The sequence below is a fragment of the Pan troglodytes genome, chromosome 4, assembly GCF_028858775.2.
Source record: "Pan troglodytes isolate AG18354 chromosome 4, NHGRI_mPanTro3-v2.0_pri, whole genome shotgun sequence".
Taxonomy (NCBI): Eukaryota; Metazoa; Chordata; class Mammalia; order Primates; family Hominidae; genus Pan; species Pan troglodytes.
The window spans coordinates 119815660-119838711 of NC_072402.2; the positions used below are offsets into that span (position 1 = coordinate 119815660).

The following is a 23052-nucleotide window of genomic DNA, read 5'->3' on the forward strand; positions in this document are numbered from 1 at the left end:
TGATATTCTACAACTCAAATCTGCAAATTGCCAGCCACAAGTCTACATCTGTTTTACCTGCAAGACTCCTTAAGGATGAATTGTTTTTGTGGGTTAATTTTGTGAGTTGTTCCCCCAAAACACTTGCCCAAAGTTTGGGCCTGTTTGCCCTCTCATGTTACCAGATTTCAGGCTAATCTGGTGCATATTTAAATAAGGATTACTATGATAGCAATGTGTCTCTTTATATAAATAATTTGTAGCTAGAATTAGATGTGTGTGTGTATATGTGTGTGTTTATATCTATAGTCAGATATATTTCTTGTAAACCTTAATTAAAGCAGTGTGATTGTTCTTGCAATGCCTGCTCTGTGTCCTTATAAGTAGCTGGTACTGGTGATAAAAGTTTATGTATGACAGTGTCTACTTAAAACATCAGCTAGATTTTTATCCATCATAGACAAATTTCCAGTGTGACCTAATTAAACAATTTGTTAGTACAAAAGGCAATTAAGAGAAACTACCAACCATATCCATGGCTTATAACATTTCAACTAAAATGAAAATCAGATGATTTATTTATATAACAACAAATGATTACTATAGACACTTGAAATCATTTATTCAAGGCATTTTTATATAATCTTGCAATCATAGTATAGATGTATAATAAAAGAATATGAGAATGCAAAGAAGAATATAAAGCCAATGTCTGAGCATTTAAAATAAGAGTTCTTCGAAAAAGTTACACGTCTTACAAATAACATTCCTGAAAAATTTGGGAGAAGCTAAAACTTCATTAAAAACCTAACACCAAATGACATGTTACTTAGTTTATAGCAAGCAGTTTTATATTAATTAAATGTTTATATACCACAAGCTAAGATTTAATGCATTTTACATTCAGATTTAAATAACTCAGCACCATTTTAGCTTAGAGGATAAATGAAATGTTTAGTGTTTAAAAGTGGCCCAGGAATTTTGGTAGCTAGGAATGAGACTTAACTCACTGATTGACTATGTTGATTGTGAATATGAGTTCAAAAGAAAAAATATATATAGAAAAAAGAGTACTTTTTAGTTATCAGTTAATACACTGATTAGTATCAAAACACATTATTTTTAAAACAAAATATCTCCTTACCAGGAATTCAGTATTTTCATGCAATCTGCTAAAGATTAACTCTCAGTGCCAGGAAAATTTTAATGAATTGCATTTCTTCTAGAATCCGAATATTGGGAATGTTTATAAGTGTGACTATCCTATGAGATTTCAAAGAGAAAAAAAGTACTACAAATAATGCCTAGTGAGTAATTGGATGATAGAAATTGTAAATAAAGTTATTCTATAAAAATATACAGATTTTCTGGAAATAGGCAAGTTGTATACTCATATATGTTATGCTAGCCTCAGAGGTCAAGACATCTTTAACCCAGACTGTAGTCTGAATCATTATGAGATCACTAGTATGGCATATTGTAAACTGACTCATAAACTCCGAAATTATGTTCCTATTTAGTCCATTTTCTGTCTTTTTTAGTGTAAAAGCCAATCTCCTGTCAGTACTCAACATTCTTTTTATCATTGCCAGTTCCTATTTTTTAAAATGTATTTAGAGTTTGGTAAGACTGGTCTGTGTTATTTTATTAATTGATAACCTTCATCAACTAATTATTTGAGTTTCGGCAGCTATTCAGAGAAGAGATTCAAAGTTCAAAATAGTTCAAAGAAGTTCAATAATACTGAGTGTTAAATCAGTACTTGTGAGTTATTTGGGTGTGTTTAGAGGTGCCAGGAGGGGGATGAATGTTCATATAAGGAATAAAGTAGTATTTTTAGCTTCCTAATTGAAAAAAAAAATCGTCAAAATTAACCAAATAGTAGGTGTTATATTTAAAAGGCAGACATTTCAGGGATTGAACACATTTTTAATTATTAGAAATACATACATGCATATAATTAACCTTTAATTTATTTTTTAAAATAAATTATGGTCATGAAAAGCAATAGTGCTTAAAATTGAAATTTCATAGACATGTAATTTTATTCCCTAAAAATGAAATAAGATGAACCTTATGGGTAATAATGGGATTTTTAATACTTATTGAGGTTATAGACAGTCTTTTTTATGTCTCAATGCATACCATGTGAGTACTTGGCATATATTAGGCCTTCAAATGATGATGGATGGATAGACAGATAAAAGGCCCAATGAATGATTGTAAATGTGTCTTCTCCTATGTATCCATGATGATATTGCCTAGTTTTTAATACAAGCTTAAGAATCAATAAAATGATAGATCTGAAATCTGTAGATGCCAGTCTGGCTCAGTATTAATACTGACAGTAGTTTTTTTGTTTTTTAAGAAAGCAAGTATATTAAAATATCTCTGTTAGAAAAGATTACAATTTGAAAGGATCATTCTACAATCTTAGAACTAAAAAGCAATTTAAGGCAAAGAGGTACATCAAAGAAGCTATTCCATAGCTCAGTTACAGCTCAACAAAAGCTCTGTCTGTATTGTCTACTGGTAAGCTTGTGCCCTGGTGGCTAAGGATCATATGTACCGCTATATCCGCCAGTTGATGACTGTCCATCTGTAGCCCCTCTCACCATGCTATGCACCCAGTGAGTGCAGAATGATTACTAGTAATTGATGTTGACTTTACAATTCTATGACATGTAATACAGGATGCCGAGGCACTTTTAAAATTCCACCTAACATGTTCTGGCACTGGAAAATCTTACTTGAGATTTTAATACTGGTTAATGTAGGAAAAATTCTGCTTAAGCACCACTAACTTAAAAGTGTAATTTCATTTTCTTGAATTTAGGTAAAAGCAAAATTCTCAAAATTCTATTATGGCACATGGTTTCACAGTTTCAAATGAAATCACAGCTGTCTCATTACGCAGCACAGTCCTTGGTTTTGCAGAAAGTATATTTTTCCTTTGTTCACCAACCCCTCAAGTATGTAATACTATGTGCTTTGCTAATTTAGACTATATCTCAGACACTCACACATGTGTGACTGATTCCTGAATAACCCAGGATGATGTTCCTGTGTTCTAGATAATATAAAATTTTTAACATTCCTCTAATAGCTGAATATCTTTTTAAAATCTAGAAAACTTGAAAAATCCTAAAATGTTTTTCAATTTTTTTAAGTTATTTGAGAGACAGTTGTGGTTTGGGGGGGAATTGTTTGTATGATTTTTATGTCAGCAAGAAAATTGTATCTTTGGCAAATACTTTAATATGTTTAAATGCATTTTACCTCTGGATGTATCACATCAGTCATCAAAATGACTTCCCAGTTTCACGGCTGCCTTACGTATACCAGTCCCAAGAATGGTGATATTAAGAATCCCACTTACAACATCTCTGCCCATGGGAAAGATAAAATGATAGAGGGCAGCCTCAAGAAATATCAGACAGGATTGGGCAGCTCCCTTACTTAATTTGTTCCAAAACAAAAGTTGACTCAAGTCAAAATGAAATTGTGCACTTGAAAGAAAGAAAGTTATCTACTAATTTTTTAAATGTAAACATACTTTTTATATAGGGATGTAACTATCTGAGTACATGTATTGCCATTTCTCTGCTATATAGTAATATTTCTTGACACCAATGGTAATGTGTTTGTTTCTTTCTCAGCACCAGATGTGTCCATATGTATTTAAACAGTAGGAGCATTGTTTCTAAATTCATCTATGCTATGACATATATAAACCCATTATTATTATGTTTCACTAAAGTTCCAGCACTTTAGAAAAGTTTCAGTTCAAAGTCATTTTGGCTCATTCATTTAGATAATACTGACCATTTTGCACTATAATTTCAAAAGGAACATGAGAAATTTGGATTTCTTTGAAAGAGTCAAATATGTAATTACAGAATTGAAACACTGTGTTAATTCACAAAGTGATGTAAATAATAAACATTAAAAATTTCCCAAGTAATGATGACTTAAGCGTTCAAAATCCAGTTATGTGCTTTGTTATTGAAAACAGTCCAAACAAAAATTCTTTTGTTGTTTTCTGTTCTCTTTTTCAAAATACATAAATCCTACTGAAGTTAGTCTATTTTTTCCCACTTCAGAACACCAGGCACTGATTTATCCATCGGGAGTTTTGCTTTGCCTTCTAATACCTAGATTAAGAAGACAAAATAAGACAAATTATTAACCTGATAGTATAATGAATGAGTACAACAGACAAATTTAAAGTCAACCTTTTAAAAACTTTATGCAACAGTTTCCCTCCACCTAAGCAGCAATCATGTTGTGAAATTATGCAGTAGTATATCATTTTAATAATGGTTTGAAGAAAGTAACTATGTCAACAGCAGAGATGCCCGATGCCTACACTCTTCACATTTAGAGGCAAAGAAACCACTTCTGAAACACTCAAGAGTACAGCAGGACTTCTGGGACCAGCATCCCTGACCAGGGGAATTCATTCCATGGAACAAGGGTGGCATGTCTACCAAGAAGTAGAGTCAAGGCCTCTGCTCCATCTTGAATTAGTCCTTCTCCAGCATGGCTTTGGATGCAGAATAATACATTAATAGGCAGAAACTGGACCAAAGCTAATCAATCAAATATTACTGTCTTTAAATGTGACCATAGATCTTCATGTAAGGAAGTAAAAATTCACTTATTCAAATCATAAACTACCAATTTCCAAACAGTAAATTCTGTGAGGAGAAAAAAAAAAAAACTTACATAGTATCTTATAACTGAAAGGAGCCTCAGAGTCACCTGATCCGTACATTTTGTTTCAATGAGGAAAATGAAGGAGAGAGGGTACATTAACAGCACACACCTATTCACCTATTTACTGGGTGGCTTTTACACATCAACAGAATGCTCTTAAATATCTGGCAGGAAAAGCAATCAGTGAACTGATAAATGATATGTCTTCAGAGTCACACTTACTGCTGCTTACACAGCCACCAGACTGACCTGATGGCCTTAGGCAAGTTACACTTCCTGCTCAAAAAGCTTCAGCCTCCCACTGCCTCCAGAATAAATTTTAGCCTGCTCTTCAGGGCTGTCTTCCATCTGGCCCCAACTTACTTTTCCATCCTTTTTGTCCAACTCGTAACTCCACAAAATTTATGCTTTAGCCAAACTAGAAGACTTGTTTTTCCAAACATGCCCTGCAGTTTCCTCCTGCCATGCAAGTTGCCTGTGACGTTGACTTGCCCTGGGCTTCCTTTCCTTAATGCTCCCCGGTGCATTCCCCAGACTTCAAGGCTCAATTCAAATGTATCCTAAAGTCACTCCTGAAACTCAGCCCAAAGAGACCTCTCCTCTCTCTGAACTCTGATTCCTAGGAAGGAAGGCCTGATGTGAAAGTCAAAATATAAGAAGCAAGTATTACTATCCTGAAGGTGTGGGGTTTTTTTCTCAAATATTCTATACTTTCCCCAATATTTCCACTCAGAATAAGTATGATATTTTATTATGATCACTAATTATGAGTAATTTCACTTTTTCATATTTTCATCTGATTTATATTAGTTATAAACATTCCAGCTTCAACCACTCTTGAAGTTTGTTACAGTCAGTAATAACTAGTAAAAAAAAAAAAAAAAAAAAAAAAAAAAAATTCAACTTTATATGAGTGACCACATCAGGAATCCCTCTTGTACAGTCATATTGCTGGAGCAATACAACAATTTTTATTTCTTCTAAATATCTAGCAATACCCAATTCAATGGATTCTACTGATTAAAAGCAAGAGACATTCTATGCAACAGACCTCTCCAGACCTATTTCTAGTGGGAAGTCAGTAAGACATAGTTGGGAGTTACCAAACTTATAGCAAAGGTCCTTCTGATCTTACCACATTTTATTTTACCCCTCATGAAACTTCTCATATTGTATCTCTATTACAGTTATATGTGTAATTCTCTCACTTCCCCTACTCAAAATGCCTTTACTCAAATTATTTGAGAAAGAAATTCATTAAGCAGTGAGTGAGAGGCTGCAAGGTGGCAGACCTGTACCTGACAATGGGTATACAACAGTGGACAAGAGACTCAATCACAGCCATCACTGAGTAGAGCAGGAGACAGACATTAAACAAAGAAATTCATAAGTAATTAACTGAAAATAGTGTAATAAGGCTACAGCAGTATAGAGATTAGTAGTCCTATTTATGTTTGCATTATTCAGTAATATCTAGCTCCGGGCATCAACAAACAGTACAAAAATGAGAGTGCAAATGAATAAATAAATGGAGAATGGATGAATAAATTAAGGAATTATAAAAATTAAGAAAAAATTAACTAATCTGTTTATTTAAGTGCAAATTATTTTAGCTTAAATTATAATGGTGTTCTGGCGGTGGGGGTCGGGGGTTGGTTCTACTATAACCAACTCCACACAATATGGGCCATAAAACCTGCCAGGTTTTCTGTGCTGTGGGCATGTTCAGAAGAATGTATGTGACTCTGTTTTTTCAGTGCTATCCTTTTGCTATCACAGGCTTCATCTATCTCTAATGTTGTGACAACACTTGTAAAGCACAGTCTCTGCTTCTTTATGTATAAAGTCCTGGGTTTTTGTATCAGGCAGAAATTTCTATTATGAGTTTCTAGTATAGCTCTGCTATACCTGTCTGTATGATCCAGTGGCACTGGTGGTTCTCCAGTGACAAAGCAAAGCTGATGAGTGTTGAGTATCATTCCAATGGAAATAGTATTCTCATTGTTGGGAAGGCATAACTCAAGTGGCATATGTAATTATAATCTAGCACCCAGCAACACTTGGGGAGGTAGTGCTTAAGGAGATGGGGCAGGACAGACAGGCATGCAGTCAAACCTACCCAACTTTCTTTCATTATTTTCATCAGAGCACCTCCCTGTGAATAGATATCTTCCAGTATTTCATTCAAAGAAGAGTCTCAGGAGTAGGAATATTATGAAGAAACCTCCACACACCTCAATCTTTTGCAGAGTATTTTCCTAGTATCAATGGTTCTAGAACTCAAATATATGACATCTTGATTTGTACAGACCAGAGGGGGCTGAACTCTTCAGTTGCTTACTTTATGGCAGTGGTTTTCAAAATGTACTTTGAAGAACCCTAGCAATTATTTCAGGGACTGCGAGGAAGGGGCCAAGAAGCAATTACTGGGGCTTCTACAAGCTCACCCACTCTACATATTGAGCAATTTGATATATTGGGCCTTCACAAATGCCTTCTGGGTAAACACTGTGGTCTGTTTATGAATTCTCCTGAAAACTAAGCTTCTCCTGAAAACTAAAAACCTTAGTACATTCTCCTTTGCCTTCCATTATTTAAAAAAATAAAATCAGACTGCATACCATTTTCTGCCTTTGGTCTGCTTACAAGAAAGCTGCTGTAGTAGTAGAAACAGATACATTCTATGTATAATGTTTGGCATGAACAAAAATTATTTGTGACAACAATTACTTAGCTAAGCAAATAACACTTACGGTGAAATCGTGCAGCCTGAGGCATACGCATGATGTCCTGTGTAGCGAATGTCACAGCGCACAACGTTGTTGGTATAGTCAGATTCAGGAACCAGGTAGCTGGGGTTTACACTGACCTGGGCAACACAAAGAGTTCCTCAGTATTTCTTTTTCCATAGGGCTACAATAAGGAAATTGTTAATGAGGACTTAGCTAAATCAAGCAGGGAAGGGATTTTAACTTAAGTAAGTGGTGAAACTCTGGAGACGTTATGGAAAGAGACTGCATATTTTCCCCTGAAGTTCTTTAAAATAAGACAGATTAGATTAGATTAGATTGTTTATAAATAGTTTGAGGATGTATAATTGCTTCCAATACCATGATTATTTAACATTTGAATCCAGAGAAGAGGGCCTATTGATCTGCAATATCAATATATGATATATTTTCCAAGGTCTTTACCTTTAGGATATAGTTTCCAGGTTTTACATCTGTAATATCAATCCACTGGCAGTCTATGTCTGCACCATAGGTATCATAACAGCCAGGACTCAATCCCTAAGATAAACAAAATAAAAAATTTAAAATTATGGTATATGGTCAGACTATGCTAAATAATATGCTATTATTTGCAAATTAAATTTTAAGTTAGTACTTACAAGAGTCTGACATAAAACTATACTTATATTTCATCTCCCTTGAGAAGTATTTATTACTCAGCCTTATAGCACCTCCAGCTAAAAAAGATACAGGACTAATATAAGTAGTAGTACACCTCACTTCTTAAAAGTGTCATATATCACCAGAGATAAATGCAATCTGAAGGAACAAAATAGGCCTCTACCAAAGTTCTAGAATTTTAACAGTTCAGGAATAAAGGCCACATAATAATTAGCTCAAATGTCCTCTTCTCAGTGAAATCCTCCCCAGTTTCCCCATTTGGAAATTACCTTCTTGTGCTTTGAATGTCTATGATACTTTTTATTGTGGATAGCTTTTACAGTGTTTATCCCTTTTTGCTCTGCATTATAATCATGCTATGTAAGAATATAGCTAACCAGAGGCTGCAAGTTCCCTAAGGGTGGAGTTTACGTTGTATCTTTGAATAACTAACATTTATTAAATAGTATGTGGCAGGAACAATCGTAAACATTTATATGTGTGTGTGTGTGTGTGTGTGTGTGTGTATAAAAAAATTCAATTTTCACAACTACATGAGGGGCTATTATTATCTCCATTTTATAGATGAGAAAACTGAGGCACACTAAGATCAAATAACTTACCCAAGGGTATCCAGCTAGTAAGTGGCTAGGCTGGTTTTGAGTTTAGGTAATCAAGGTCCAGAGTCCCTGTTCTTAACTACCCCACTATACTCTCTCTCATACAGTCACTGAAATATGACATATTTTGTTGAAGGGGTAAATGCATGACTAAATTGATGAATGCCACATCACTCCACTTGCTAAAATATTCACATCAATAAGTAAATGAGTGCCTTCTACAGGCTGGGAGGAGAAAAATATAACAAATACAGTCCTTGCTTTTAAGAATGTTATATTCTAGAGAAGTTTCCTCAGATTGGAGTCTGTAGGTATATTCTTGATTCCATTAGTTCTTCACAAAAAGTTTTAACTTGTATTTTTATTCTAATAGTAATTTAAATTAAAAGTACATGCTAGATTCATTTTAACTCAATACTGCCATTCAATTCTAGCAACCAATATTGCTTTGCTGTTTAAGATCACTTTGGTCACCCAAGAGACAGTAAAATCACCTTAGCATGCTCTACCAATGCTGGTTTAGCTGTAGCTTGATTTGGGAAGAGCAGGGGAGAATTGTGCTGTCATAGAGCACACAATAGCACAGACAGGCCAAACTCAGAAGGGTCAGTGTCACAGCAGTGAGACTCATATTCTGTTGTTATTATCTAGATTCCTACCGTGATCCATACATCACTTAACAGTATGTTGAGTAGTAGAGTAGTAAATATAAAATGAAGAATTTTTGGTCTGATTCCAGCATACAATTCTGATTCTGGCATATAATGCATACTCAATAAGTGCTAGTTATTACTTCTACTACTACCACAATGTTCATGACATTGTAAAGGATTCACTGGATTAGGTATTCATTTAAGATGGGTTTACATAATGCTTCAATGCTTATCTTGCCTTCAAATAGACAAAAGAGCTTTAAAAATGCTGAAATTGGCACTCTGGAGTTCATAAGCTGGCAGAACTTAAGTACAAGCTTTGATTATTTGCACAAGCAAGCAAAAACTGGAGTTACTAAGGCAAATAGGCATTTCATGTAGGCAAAGTCAAAATATAAAAACAGATTCAATGTTGAATGTTAGCTGAGGCTCTCTAAATCAGCAATTTGAGTTTTAGCAATACATACTATTTGTTACATTAAATTAATAAGGTGAATGCAACTGTTTTAGTTTCGTATATATTTAATATGTAAATTTTTGTCTCAGAACACGAGTTATTAATATGTAAAAGTATAAATCTAAAGAAGTTATACCTAGTTTTATGCTTGAATACATTTAAGCAGCATTACAATAAACTAATCTGAGTCATCATTAGGTGATTGAGAGACTATTTTTTCCTTTAAATGAAGTCCATGTGAAAGAGACATTGGTCTAATGAAAAAAACAAATATATAAATCGCTCAATGCAAGATTTGGTGAATAATGGTTAAAAAGAACATATATGGAAGACGATTAACAAGAAAGCTACCATATAAAATGAAATGGGGTCACCCCAAAGAAGGGGGGGATCCAGAAGTGCTATAATGTCTACAATCCCAGCTTCAAATATTTCAGAGTGAGCTGTCCAGAGTGCCTCTTTTTGTAAATGGGGCAAATAAACTCTAGGTCCCTTGCACAGGACTTGCAGATCACTGAAAAGGGAATCTGTATATGCACACATGAATAATGTGTGGGTAAGTTACATCTCCTCTTTCTTAAGTAAGTACTGTCCTGGGGCATGTAGAAGTTAACCTTTCCCCCTCCAATTGCTATGATGTTCTAAGCTCAGAGAAAAAAGCAATGGTAACATTTAGGTCACCAAACAGCTTCCTGCCACAGCCCTGGAATTTGCTTCCCAAGATGCCAACTGCTGATCCCTTCATACCCTCAGTTATGTACATTCACTACCCCTTGCCAAGATCTGGGCAGGAGTCAAATTATAATGTCCTTTTAAAAATTAGGGTTTCATATGGAAATACTGACATAGATTTTAACTGACACGCATTTTCCAATGATAAAACATGCAAACTGCTTAGTTCAGCACTACTTTAAAAAAATCCATCCAAACAACATCTGACATCAGTTATACTGTAGATTTAAATATATATGTGTGGAGAAAGAAATGGTGTCCTTCTGCTCTTATTTGCATTATTAAAAGAGGCAACTTTTTAAAGTGCTTTTAAAGAAACTTATTTTTCCTCCATTTGCTAACCCCAACCACTATTCTATTTTCAGCATAAAACAGAAGGAAGGAATGGTTTCACAGGTGAAAAAACAGAGATATCTTTTTTTACAGTTATTTACTAAGCCAGTTAAGGAATACAGAATGGGTGCATATGTTGTCAACCATTCAGACTTTTTCAGAGAGTAAATTTTTGTTCTTCATTGTGGACTGTAACAAGGACCCACACTGACCTGTGATCATGAATAGGGGCTACATGCATAACTGGAAATACTTCAAAAGTAATTTGGATCATCAAGCCATCATTTGCCTTTTCCCAATTATTTTCCATCTTGACAACATGGACCTCAAATTGAATGCTTTATAAAAGAGAGGTGAGAGGAAAGAAAATACTAGACTCATGGGGTATATCATCTACAGTTTTCTTTGAGAACAGTCTCTGTATCCTTTTGATAAAAATGTGTGTGCTCTTTATGAAATGCTATTTAATGCTAACTAACGGTAGATGACCTGTTTCTCTCTGAGGCTTGAGGTTCTGGATTTCAGGGTGCCAACATACCTGTGTGTGTGCAGTACATGCAAATCGCCTGTGGTAGCCATAGTCACAGGATGTGTCTTCAAGACAGAAACTTGCTTTGTGGCCTTCAGCCACTCTCCTCTGGGTGTTGGCATCAAGCAGGTCATAGTGGCTAAACTCATCCATACTGTGGTAATGTCTAATGTCCCACAAAACAAAAAGATGGTGGTCAGTTACATACAGAGAAAGCAATGAAGATATTAAATGACTTCCCCCATGGCTTCACAAATTTGTTTTCACATTAAAATTGAGACCAAATTTATCTTCTAAAAGAGAGATTCACGCTAGGTTTTTTTTTTCCCCAGGACATAAATCTATCAAAATTGTAAGGTTTAACTTTGCTACTAGGACAAAAGACTTAGTTCAGTATTTTGCTTTCTTATTGTACCCCATTTTGTCTTTGAATATTAAATAGAAATGGACAATAAATTATCTGTGCTTAAGTGAAACTTGCCCTGTGTTCTCTAGTGTATTCCCCTTGGCTGCCACTGCTGATGTTTCATTCCAAAAAGCAGCACATGACTTTTTCAAGGTTTCTATGAGATTTTAAAAAATTGAGTTCTCACATATTTAAAATCATTAGTGAAAAGCAAGGGAGAACTCATGGCATGTTTTATCCACCATTATTATTTAGTACACACTTTTATTTAGAAATAAAGTATTCCTATTTTATCAGGAAATTAAGTGACTTATATCTACTTTTGTTATTTCATTAAATGGAAGGTGCTGAGCTGTTCATCTTCCCACATAAGGAAAAAACAATGAGGACTGGCTTGGATTTCAGGAAGTAAGTTTAAGGCCACACATGAGGATTTCCTGAAAATAAACACCCAGGCAAGTTACTAAGGCAAACGATAGAATTACCTTATGCAAAAATCGTTAAATTTAGGATAGAAAAGGCAACCACCTTGGGCTTGATACAGGTCTTTTAAAAGATGGAAGAAGGTCCTTCTGAGCTGATGGGATGTATCATCTACATCTTTCTTTGAGAATGGTTTCTGAATGCTTGTGATAAAAAACATGTGGTCTTTATGAAATGCTATTTAATGCTAACTAACTTTAGATGATCTTGGCTGTAATGGACTTTTAAAGAAATCCTATCTGTAATGCATTGGAGTAAATTTTATTGAAGTCAATTGCTGTATCCTATCAACAGCTTTAATAAGCTGGGCTTCAGATTTTCCATTTCAAAAGATAACAGGATCTTGTAGTAGATGGGTTATGTGAAATTACATAGAGAAAAATTCTAAATATAAGTAATAGCAATTTTCTCCCTTCAGGTAAGAAATAAGACTTGCATTTGTGATATCAAAAATCACCCGAAAAATGAAAAGCAACCCAAAAGTACCCAGGAGGCCCATTTACTTACTGATGACAACTGTGCCATTCCCAGGAATATCTTGGTCGGCTGGGTAAGAAATCTGATGTCCCTTGGTTTTTCACTCTTTGGGGAAATCTGAGCAGCACCCTGTGATCATAATCTCTGACATCTGCCCTGTATGCTGTACTGTGATTTTGAAAAAAGAAAAATTATTATATTCATGGAATATTAACTAAAGACAAAACTACAAATAAAACCTCCATTATATAGTAGTGACAATCCTCCTTCCCCAACTAGACTATCAGTTCCAAGAGTCTAAGGCATTTTGTTTATTTTGTTCATTGCTGAATCCAAAGCTCCTAGAACCGTCTTGGAGTAGTCAGAGCTCAGTGAATATTTGGTGAATAAGTGAATGAATAACACCTATGGAAATCCACAGATCTTAACAGTAAAAACATAATAAGCATTAAAAATCTAAATGTCAGAAGTAAACTTTAGAATCAATTCAAGTTTGATCATATGAATGAGTGAAACTGAAGTGGAAATAATCCCCCAATAAAAAAATAATTCATAGATGTTTATTACAAACTTCAAATTTAACAAAACTTTTAAAATAGTTAATGAGCTGCAAACTGAGGAAATAACTCTAAAAGAGCATACCCAGATTTAAATTAATAATTTTGTAACTTGACTATCCCAAAACAATGGCAGTACTGTAAAAACATCATAGGGAGTTCAATGGTGTGAGTGATGCAAGACTCAGGAATGAAAATGAGCTTGGATTTCTTCACTTCCTTTAGCTTGACAATTATGAAGGGTCAAAGTGGAAGAAATGTACAAATAAACATCACTGTGTTCCTACTAATATATTTAGTGTGTCTATATGTTCAGATGGTATTGATGACCTTATTTTACACTTTAAATTTCTGATTAAATTTTTATTAAAACATCTTTTGTTTCCCAGCAGTAAACTCAGAGAACCCCAATCCCAGAGTTACTATTTTATTTTAGAATAGTGGAAAAACAAAGCTCTTGCTCACGGTCTTATTCTGGCTGAAGTAATACCAAAACAACCAAGTTCATCGTGGTCTCAAACAAAAGAGGAAAACTTAGTCTTTACCAATGAGGCTACGATGGCAAATTTGCCCCGAATCTTTTAAGGGGGTATTAACACACCCTTCCATTACAATAAATTTTTTGAATTACTGTATAGTTGTTTTATGAAAAGTGATTGGAACAATTGACTCCCAAGTTTAAGTATCTTGGAAAAAGCATGAGACTTTCAGTCTCCAGGATAAGGGTTTCCTCCACCTCTGTGATTCGTGCTGCACTTTGTGACAGAACCCACAGAAATCTTCAAAATATTAACTCTCCGTCCAGGTCAGCATGCCCAGGAGGTCACGTCCCACTTCCCAGCTCTTGTCCCACTTCTAACACTTGTCTGCGCGAAACAGTAGCAGTCAGAACCAGGCACCAGAGCGCCCCCTGAAGGAAGACCGGGGAGCGGGGCCTCAGACATCTCAGCCCGTACCTGGCCAGACAGTTTTCCTCCGCCGCGCATCTCAGGTTGTACATGGACATCTTCTGCACGTACGTGGACGCCTGGATGTAGTAGGGGTCGGCCACCAGGTCTGGGAGACCTAAACGTCAGCAGGCGACGGGCGCAGCAGTGAAACAACCCGGCGCCCCCCGCTCCAACTCCCTACCCCTCTAGGTCCCTTACTCCGCACCCTTCGCCCACCGGGACTGCAGAGTGGAGCGGAGGACAGCAAGAGAACTGGGGACGCCCGGGACTGCAAAGCAATGTGAAAAGGAAGCAGGAGGGGCCAGACGCGCGGTTTGCACTGGATTCCAGGGCTGCCACTGCAGGCGCGTGGGGGAGGGATCGGATCTGCGAGGACCGGAGCCCGCCGCGCCCAGGCAGCCACGTCGAGAAGCCACATAGCTGGGGACCAGGTGCACGGGTGCTTCCAGCGGACTTGGGGGTACTTACCGTACTGGAAGTAGCCAGTGCCGTATCCGGGCCGGTACCTGCCCCCAGGTCTGGGCCTTTCATAAGTATCGTAGTAGTTGTAATAAGGGTTGTCGTCAGAGTACTTGTAGGGGTTGTACGGGTCGTCGCCCACCATGCCGTCCACGCGGCTGGGCGGCTGCAGGTTACTGAGCGCAGGAACATCTCCCGGCGCTGTCTGGTTCTCCGCGCGCGAGGCGCCAGCTTCGCGGGCTCTAGTTGTCGAGTAGCCAGCTTGGAACCAGTGACGGGCGGTGGGCCTGGGGCGGCCAGCGGTGACTCCAGATGAGCCGGCCGTCCGCGCTCGCGCCGCGGCGGTGCGGTTGTCGCGGATCAGCAGGATCGGAGTGCGGGGCTGCTGGGCGGAGGCGTTGGCTGCACCAGGGACGGCGGCGCCTGGGTCCCGGCGGCGCTGAGGCTGGTACTGTGAGCCCAGGCTCAGCAAGCTGAACACCTGCCCGTTGTTCTCCCATTGGATCTGCTGGCGCCAGGCACCCGGAGCCGCTGGCGGCTCGCGCGGGGGCTGCTGTTGGCCGGCGGCGGGAGGGGCGCAGTGCACTAGCGCGCAGAGCTGCAAAGGCCCGAGCAGGAGCACGGTCCAGGCGAAGCGCATCACTCCTTTTGCCAGATTGACCCCGCTCGAGGAGGACGTGGCTCACAGAAAATAAAAACGGGGCTCAAATCACGTGAGGGAAGGAGAAATCTTCAACCAAGGAGGCGAGCGGAGCACGGGTATCTCAGTCTCCACCAAGCAATGCCAAGGGTGGGATTCAGACCCTTCCCCAGTCAAGGCGGCTGCTCGGACGTGGCACCCTTCCCTTTCCCCTTTCTCAGTCCTGGAAGGCAACGGGGAGCGGCGCGGCAGTCCCGGAGAGCGGGCAGTGTCTGGAGTGAAGGAAGGAGGAGAGATTTTAAACTTTCTGGCACGTTTGCAAAGTTACACAAGCCGTTCTGGCCCGGCCGCCCCTCAGCTATTTGTTCACGTAATGCGATTGGAAACGTGCAAGGCGGACAGCTCCTCGCCTCTGCCCCTCCCTCTCTCCCGTCCCTGCCCTCCTCCCCCCAGACACGTTGCACAGGGAGCGTTAAGGGGAAAGAACAAAACGGAACACACATCCTGAGACACACTGGCTTAATCTGGGGCGAACATGCAGGAATTTCAAAAAACTCAGACAGGCGAAGGCAGCCAGGCCATGGGGCGACGCCAAAATATGCACGAAGAAAAATGCTATTAGGTCACCAGCCCTTGAGAGGCGGGAAGTCGGGAGGTTGGGAGGGTGCTGGGGGCGAGAGGGGGGCGGGGGAGGATTGTGACTAAAGTTTATCCATAAAAGAGTTAACCAGACACATTTCCCAACGCACACTCACTCGCTTTTATGGGAAGCGCCCTCAGCAAATAAACCCCAGGATATCAAATTTTGTTTTTCTGTGTGTAGGTAATATGAGAAATGGGTTACAAATTTATTTCCTACAGTGAATATTTTAATAACCAAAAGTGAAATTGTACAGGGAACAAAGCCAGCTAACGCTGCAGCGATGAATAAACCTGTCTCTTTTTCAAAATGCCGGCCTGATTTGTACTTTGAGTAGAAGTGGAGAACCATCTTTCATCTCCACAGTGTCTACAAGGAAGATTCATTAAAGACTAGAACAAGTCTGCATGAGAAAGCACTCAGAAGGCATCTTCACATGTGCATTTTATAAGACATTTTTCTCCTTCATCTTATAAAGAAGTTTGACTTTGTATTTAAAAAAAATTAAATCACCTCTGTTAAATACTGAAAGTCAGTAAAACATCGCATGCTGTTTGATTTATCTTCCAATCTAAACAAAAAAGTTGCTGAAGAAACAGCCTTAGAGTTTAGATTTTGGTAAAGAGAAGGAAGTAGGAGTGGTCAGAAAAGAATATAGGTGGGGGATAAATTATGCTGACTGGAAAGAGATACATAATGGACGAGTTATTCATATACCACTCAGGGTTTGGGCAGTGCTAGAAACCTTGCCACAAAAAATGGTTACTAAATGGTCTGATTTAACACTACTACTCAAAACCAGATTTTGGTAACCATTTTATTGGTCTCATCATTGGGCTGTTGTCCAGACATACTTCAATATTCACATACCTCTGTTAGTCTCTGTCTCTCCATATTTAATCACCACATTTTGGTGGTGTGGTGGACCTCTGCTGATTTTGACTGCCTCACATCCATTTTCCTTTTCTTTCTAGTAAGAACAACCGGATTTTCCTTTGAGGGGCTTCCCACCAACCCCACTCAGTTGCATAGTGGAAGGACTGAGCATTTATGAGACTTACCCACTTCAAGAAGTGATCATGAGATCCAGGTTTGGCTAATCAAGCCATCTCTCTAGATGGTTTAATTTTATCTGGGATCTGAATCTTGAGCAGAAGGACTCTGTCAAAAATGTTGTTCCTCAAACTACTAAAGAAAGTGCCCAGGCCTGGCGCAGTGGCTCACACCTGTAATCCTAGCAGTTTGGGAGGCCAAGGCGGGCAGATTATTATCATTGGAGGTCAGGAGTTCGAGACCAGCCTGGCCAACATGGCAAAACCCCATCTCTACTAAAAATACAAACAAACAAACAAAAAATTAGCCAGGCGTGGTGGCAGATGTCTGTAAGCCCAAACTACTCTGGAGGCTGAGGCTGGAGAATTGCTTGAGCCCGGAGAATTGCTTGAGCCCAGGAGGCAGAGGTTACAGTGAGCGGAGATCCATCACTGCACTCCAACTTGGGCAACAGAGTGAGACTCCATCTAAAAAACAAACAAACAAAAAAGTGCCCCCCAAGCTACTTTAGGTGAGTAAGTTCTGAGACCTGGTTCTTCAGCATTTCCTTCTTTCTTTCTTACTCCCCAACCCACCCCCCATACATTCCTTTGTGACTGAACATGGTCAGAGTCAATTTCTGTTGTTTTCCACCTAAGAAGGCTGACTGACACTGAGCAGGGTGTGGCTGCTTCTGTCACCTAATCAGTTCACATGATTCTCAGTTCAGGGTGATGGGTTTGGTTCAGTTTGAGTCAAGTTAGATTTCCCCTGCCCATGACCGCACAGCATCCTTGGTCACAGGGAAATATCACATGGAAGCTTGCCAATGGGTTGGCAAATCTATTACTTACATGATAATTTGCACTTGAAGATGAACATTCAAATGCAATTCCCACTGATGGCAAGTCAACAGTGACATCTCACTCTCCCTATAAGGGTCAGAGACATCCCTAGCTGTCATTTTACAGACTTGCTGCAGTGCTTAAAATTAAACTACTCAACTCCTCCAAACCCACTAAGAAAGATGGAGTGAAAAAGAAGAAACAGGTGTATAGATTATAATTTCAATGGACAGGCCAAATTACAGGAGAAGCAGGAAGCGAAAGAGTGTAATTATCCCTCATCTGAAAAAGGCTCTGCATGTGCCCATGAACAGCTTATTGCCTAGACTAGAGAAGCCTGAAACTGCTATTACTTGACCACAGGTTCCTGAGGGGAGACCTCTGCTATGCCAGACATAGTGTCAGAATGGCAGACCAAAGCAGCACCCCTAATGGGAGGGTAGAAAGTTTACACTGGATCCCAGATAAAATGCCCTGTTTCCAATCCTAGTGCTCCAATTAAAAAAAAAAAAAAAAGCTGTGTCTCTTTGGACAGTTTATTTACTATCTCTGGCTTTTGTTATATTTAGGATTCAAGGATTAACCAAATTCTTTCTAAAGTATCTTTCCTAGTTTTAAAATCTCTGATTTTTGTGAATATTCAAGTTATTCCAATTACTTTCGATTCATTGATTATAATGTGTTCATTATGATTATTAATATTTAATCAAATAATTTTTTAGTTGGACTTTAAAACATTGGATGCATTTTGTGTGAGTTAGAATCTGCAGACTGCAATTTTCTCATTCTACATATTTTCCAATAGTGAAAGTCAATATATATTTATTTGTTTTACAAACATTTCTTGAACACATATATATGTTCCGAAGTGTAGTATACCATAATGGTGACTTGCACACGTGAGCACTAAAAGTTTAGAGCTGAATAAAGTTGATCCTTTTTTCCAGATTTGCTCCAACAGACTTTAAAATTCTTATCAGAGTATAAATAACTGACTAGAGCAGTAATGATGTGCAATATTTACTTTCTTAAAACATGTACACACTACCAAAAGAGAAAAACACACTACCCTTTGTCACACATGCTAATGAAAAGCTTAGTTGATTTTCACTCTCCTTCATTTCCTCTAAAATCTCTCTGGCTTAGGACTCTGTCAGCTGAAAAACAAACATGTGGCTACCACATTTGGGGACAATACAGTGTTTGCAAGCCCTGCGGGAGATAATCTAGCCACACATTGTGTTCCCTGTTCAATAACAAAACTATTATTCACAAAATTGGAGAAACCATAGTTCCTTTCCACTCAAAACTGAGATGATAATGATGATGACAATAATAATAATAAGCCACAGCTACATCAAGATACAAACAGCTTTTTTTGCTTTGATAAGATCCACAGCTGATTGCACTTTTGACCATGAGATTTTCTTCTCGTGAACAATTCTGCAGTATGTGCCATAAGAGAAGGGAAGGAATGTTGCTAATTCTTTTTTTGAGTTTCTAGCCCATCAATATCAAATCTTTAAACGGCAATGTCTGGCCCATTGGCCAAGAAATGAAAGTTGTTGTAATGCTATGTTCCTGGTATTTGTTAAATACATTTATTTTTGTAGGACATTTCACATAAATGGAAAACAGAAAGCCGAAACCATAAAGCAGGGCCTCTGAATTGCAGAAGCCAGAACAGTAATGCCGCAGTCAAAGCAATCAGGTTCAAGTGTAAATTCTTTTGTTTGAGGCTCAAGAAGCTCATACAAAGCTTGTTTTTTGGTAAAGAGTAATGGTTGTATGTGCTTTGGTTCCATGTGGTTTGAAAACAAAACAGCACAGAGAATAAAATTTAAAAAGTGGAAAGTTGGAGATGTGTAAGGGGAAAATGATTGAGAAAACAGAATGCCATATAACACAAAGGAGAATACACTCTGAGTGTTGAATTAGGACATTGAGGATACTTAAAAAGTAATTAAGAAATGTAACAGAGTGAAATACCGAACTAGAAATCTTTTTACTTGGAGTGAAATGGAGGAGAGGAGTAAGTTAGCCTTAAAGTTAACAGTGTGCTTGTGTTCCCTTCTACTACTCATCCTTGCCTTCTGCCACATACCACTTCCAGGTATTCACCCAAATATAAAAAGTAGACGGTTGGGTACACACTTGTCTGTGTGTCAAGACCGAACTGAAAAAAAAAAAAGTATAAACAAACTGAGTAGAAGAATTCCAGAAATAATAACTTTTAAATATATCTGGCTTGGTCTCCCATTCCTTTGGGCCACCTAAGGAATGGAAAAGTGGAGTTTAACTCTAAGGAATAGAAAAGTATTTCATTCTGGTGTCCTTAAGGCATGTTCATGTGTGATGAAGTAAAGAATGTTAGTTACTGAAACAAAATGGGAAAATGAGAAGAGGTGATATGATAGGAGAATGGGTCTTTGAAGTACAGGGGATCAGAGTTCAAAGTAATTAGTTCTATTAACAATAAAAATAAGGGTTCACCGGGAGGCGAAGCTTGCAGTGAGCCGAGATTGCGCCACTGCACTCCAGCCTGGGTGACAGAGCCAGACTCCGTCTCAAAAAAAAAAAAAAAAAAAAAAAAAAGGGTTCAGCCAATTGGCAAAATTGCTTACAAGTAAAGTCCACATGATTTAATTGGTCCTGATAGACAGTCCAATGGCAAAATGGCAACGTTCTTCATGCTGTGGGGTGTATAGGGTCATTTTTGTTATTAATTGATACAATGAAGTGTGCTCCTAGTTCTACCTCTGGACTTCTTTTCTGCTCCTAAGCTCTTGCTGGATTCAGTTTCACTGTCCCAGTACCCTAAAAGTTATTTAATATAACCTAGGCATGATCCTCCAAAATCGTGGGGTATAAGTCAGGAGGGTCCTGACTTATATTCTTCTGCCTATCACATGCGATGATTGCAATCTTACCACTAGGCAGTCATCCCTCTGCTTTAACTTAACTCAGTGTGCATTGCCTTCTCTTAAGGCCCAGGGAAAACAAGATGGCAAATGTCTAACGTCTTAATGGGAATTATCTGAGATTTAATTTTTTGTCCCTCTCTCCTGTAACATGATAGATCTCAGAATATTTGAGGATGTTGTGTGTGTTTGGAGTGAAGACAGAGTGGAAGGAAAATGTTGATGAGGCTGTGAAAGTGAAAACCTGCTTCACAATTATGCTTGAGGTCAACTTTGAGAATCAGTTCTTTTTCTTTCTATTATGATTAGAATGCTGCTGTTGATTATATAGCACCTTAATCAAACAATGAATTTTTTTTTTTTTGAGGCAGAGTTTCACTCTTGTCTCCCAGGCTGGAGTACAGTGATGAAATCTCAGCTTACTGCAACCTCCGCCTCCCAGGTTCAAGTGGTTCTCCTGCCTCAGCCTCCCCAGTAGCCAGGATTACAGGTGCATGACACCACACTCAGCTAATTTTTTTATTTTTATTTTTAGTAGAGACAATGTTTCGCTATGTTGGCCAGGATGGTCTTGAACTCCTGACCTCAAATGATCAGCCTGTCTCAGCCTCCCAAAGTGCTAGCTGGGATTACAGGTGTGAGCCACTGCACCCAGCCTGAAATTTTTTTATATAATGGCTCTTGAAGCCGTGAGTCTTTTAAACAGGCTCTGTTAGTTATAATTAGTCCTATAACTATATTGCAGTAAACATGGGTTTCTCTGACTTTTATATATTTTCTAATATTTCAACTGTTTTATGGATCACAGTTATCTCTTTCAGAAGGCACAGAGAAAAAAACTTAAGCCCTGTGTCATAAAGTCTGTGGGAACTGTGTCTCCAATAGGTCACATAATGGCGCTGGACTCTTTGACCCTATTCTAGGCTGCTTATGTGAAGAAGACAGGCTTGTCTGCCAGGGAGATATCTTTTATACGTTATTCTCAATGGTCTAAGTTTTTGAAATGGTTAACATAAGAGCCTATAGTACAGTGGCATATTGAAAAATAATAAATGCATTGATTAAATGAAAATATTAGGTGAAAATCTCAAAATGAAGTTATACAACCTTAAATGATCTGTGGTTAAGGAGTCTCCAATGCCTAAATCATTGAGTTGAATATACAGGGTCTTTTCAAATTTGCTAAATAGATGCCTAGTCAAGGAAAGAAATAATTTAAAGAATAAGCAAAAACAAGTAATTATAAAAACTCCCTCAATTTAATCTCCCTCTCTAACAGGACAATACCTGTCCTCTCATTACTAATAATTGCTTCTGTTTCTTACCATTTACTATGCTCCTGAAACTATACAAAGTGCTTGAATGTATTACCTCACTTTTATATTCACAATAACCCTATGAGGTGGTTATTAATATTTTCATTTTATAGATAAGGAACATATCTATAAAGCTTAGAGAGATAAAGCATCATGCTCAGTTAAAACTTGGCAGAGCTGGATCTTGAACCCAGGTCTAGCCTGCTATAAGCACGATATTAAATTCTTGTTATGTGAAGTAGAAAAAAGGTAAGTAGTTGTTTCTTTCATTTTCCTTTCTTTGTTTAATTACTGGAAAAAATAAGCTGAGTTACTCATTAAAGTTTACATCACAAGGAGATTGTGGCCAGGCCAATTAAATAATTAGACTAGCAGTGACTGTCATTCTAGTGCCCATGGCTAAATGGCTGTGGGATACGTGTGACATACAAGTTAGCTGGGAAGGTGACAAGTAGTAGAAAGAACGTTGACTATGGAGACAGACAGTCCTTGGATAACTCTCACCTCTACTATTTACTAACAATAAGTACTTGGATGAATTACTTAACTATTATGAGACTTGGGTTTCGGCACCAAAAATAAAGATAATAAAATCTATCTTCAGGGTTGTTGTGAGAATGAAATGTTTGTAAGTGCATGTCAGAGCATCTAGCTTATGTTAGGCAATGAATAAATGGTAGTTATTACTACTTGGTACTTGGACATAGAATTTAAAAGTCGACAAAGACAACTGTATACAATCATGCAAAAAGGCATTTTCTATAAACAAGGAAAAAGAAACATTCTTTCCTTCTTAAAGTGCCTATTTTGCTACTTTGAGGCAGGCAGGCAGGCTTTTTAAAAAAAAGAAATCAGTAAGAAATTATTGAGATATGATTTATACAAAATAAAACGTACAACCTTCAAGTGTGC

General features: G+C 38.0%; 2 protein-coding genes across 2 annotated transcripts in view; one reads left to right on the forward strand and one right to left on the reverse strand.

The window, feature by feature from the left end:
• SRFBP1 (serum response factor binding protein 1) overlaps positions 1-12835 on the forward strand; it is a 110890-nt gene extending 98055 nt beyond the window's left edge. The window contains exons 9-10 of the transcript XR_010157317.1: positions 12165-12275; positions 12722-12835. The gene's annotated coding sequence lies outside the window, so the exon portion shown is untranslated. The remainder of the gene's footprint in view (positions 1-12164; positions 12276-12721) is intronic.
• Positions 585-15763, reverse strand: LOX (lysyl oxidase). The gene is made up of 7 exons (XM_001153015.7): positions 14756-15763; positions 14294-14402; positions 12811-12948; positions 11424-11580; positions 7893-7988; positions 7452-7567; positions 585-4133 (listed from the first exon to the last, which is right to left on the reverse strand). Exons 1-7 carry the CDS (start codon positions 15384-15386, stop codon positions 4127-4129), a joined length of 1254 nt encoding a protein of 417 aa, XP_001153015.1. The 5' UTR covers positions 15387-15763; the 3' UTR covers positions 585-4126.
• Between the last annotated feature and the right edge of the window lie 7289 nt (positions 15764-23052).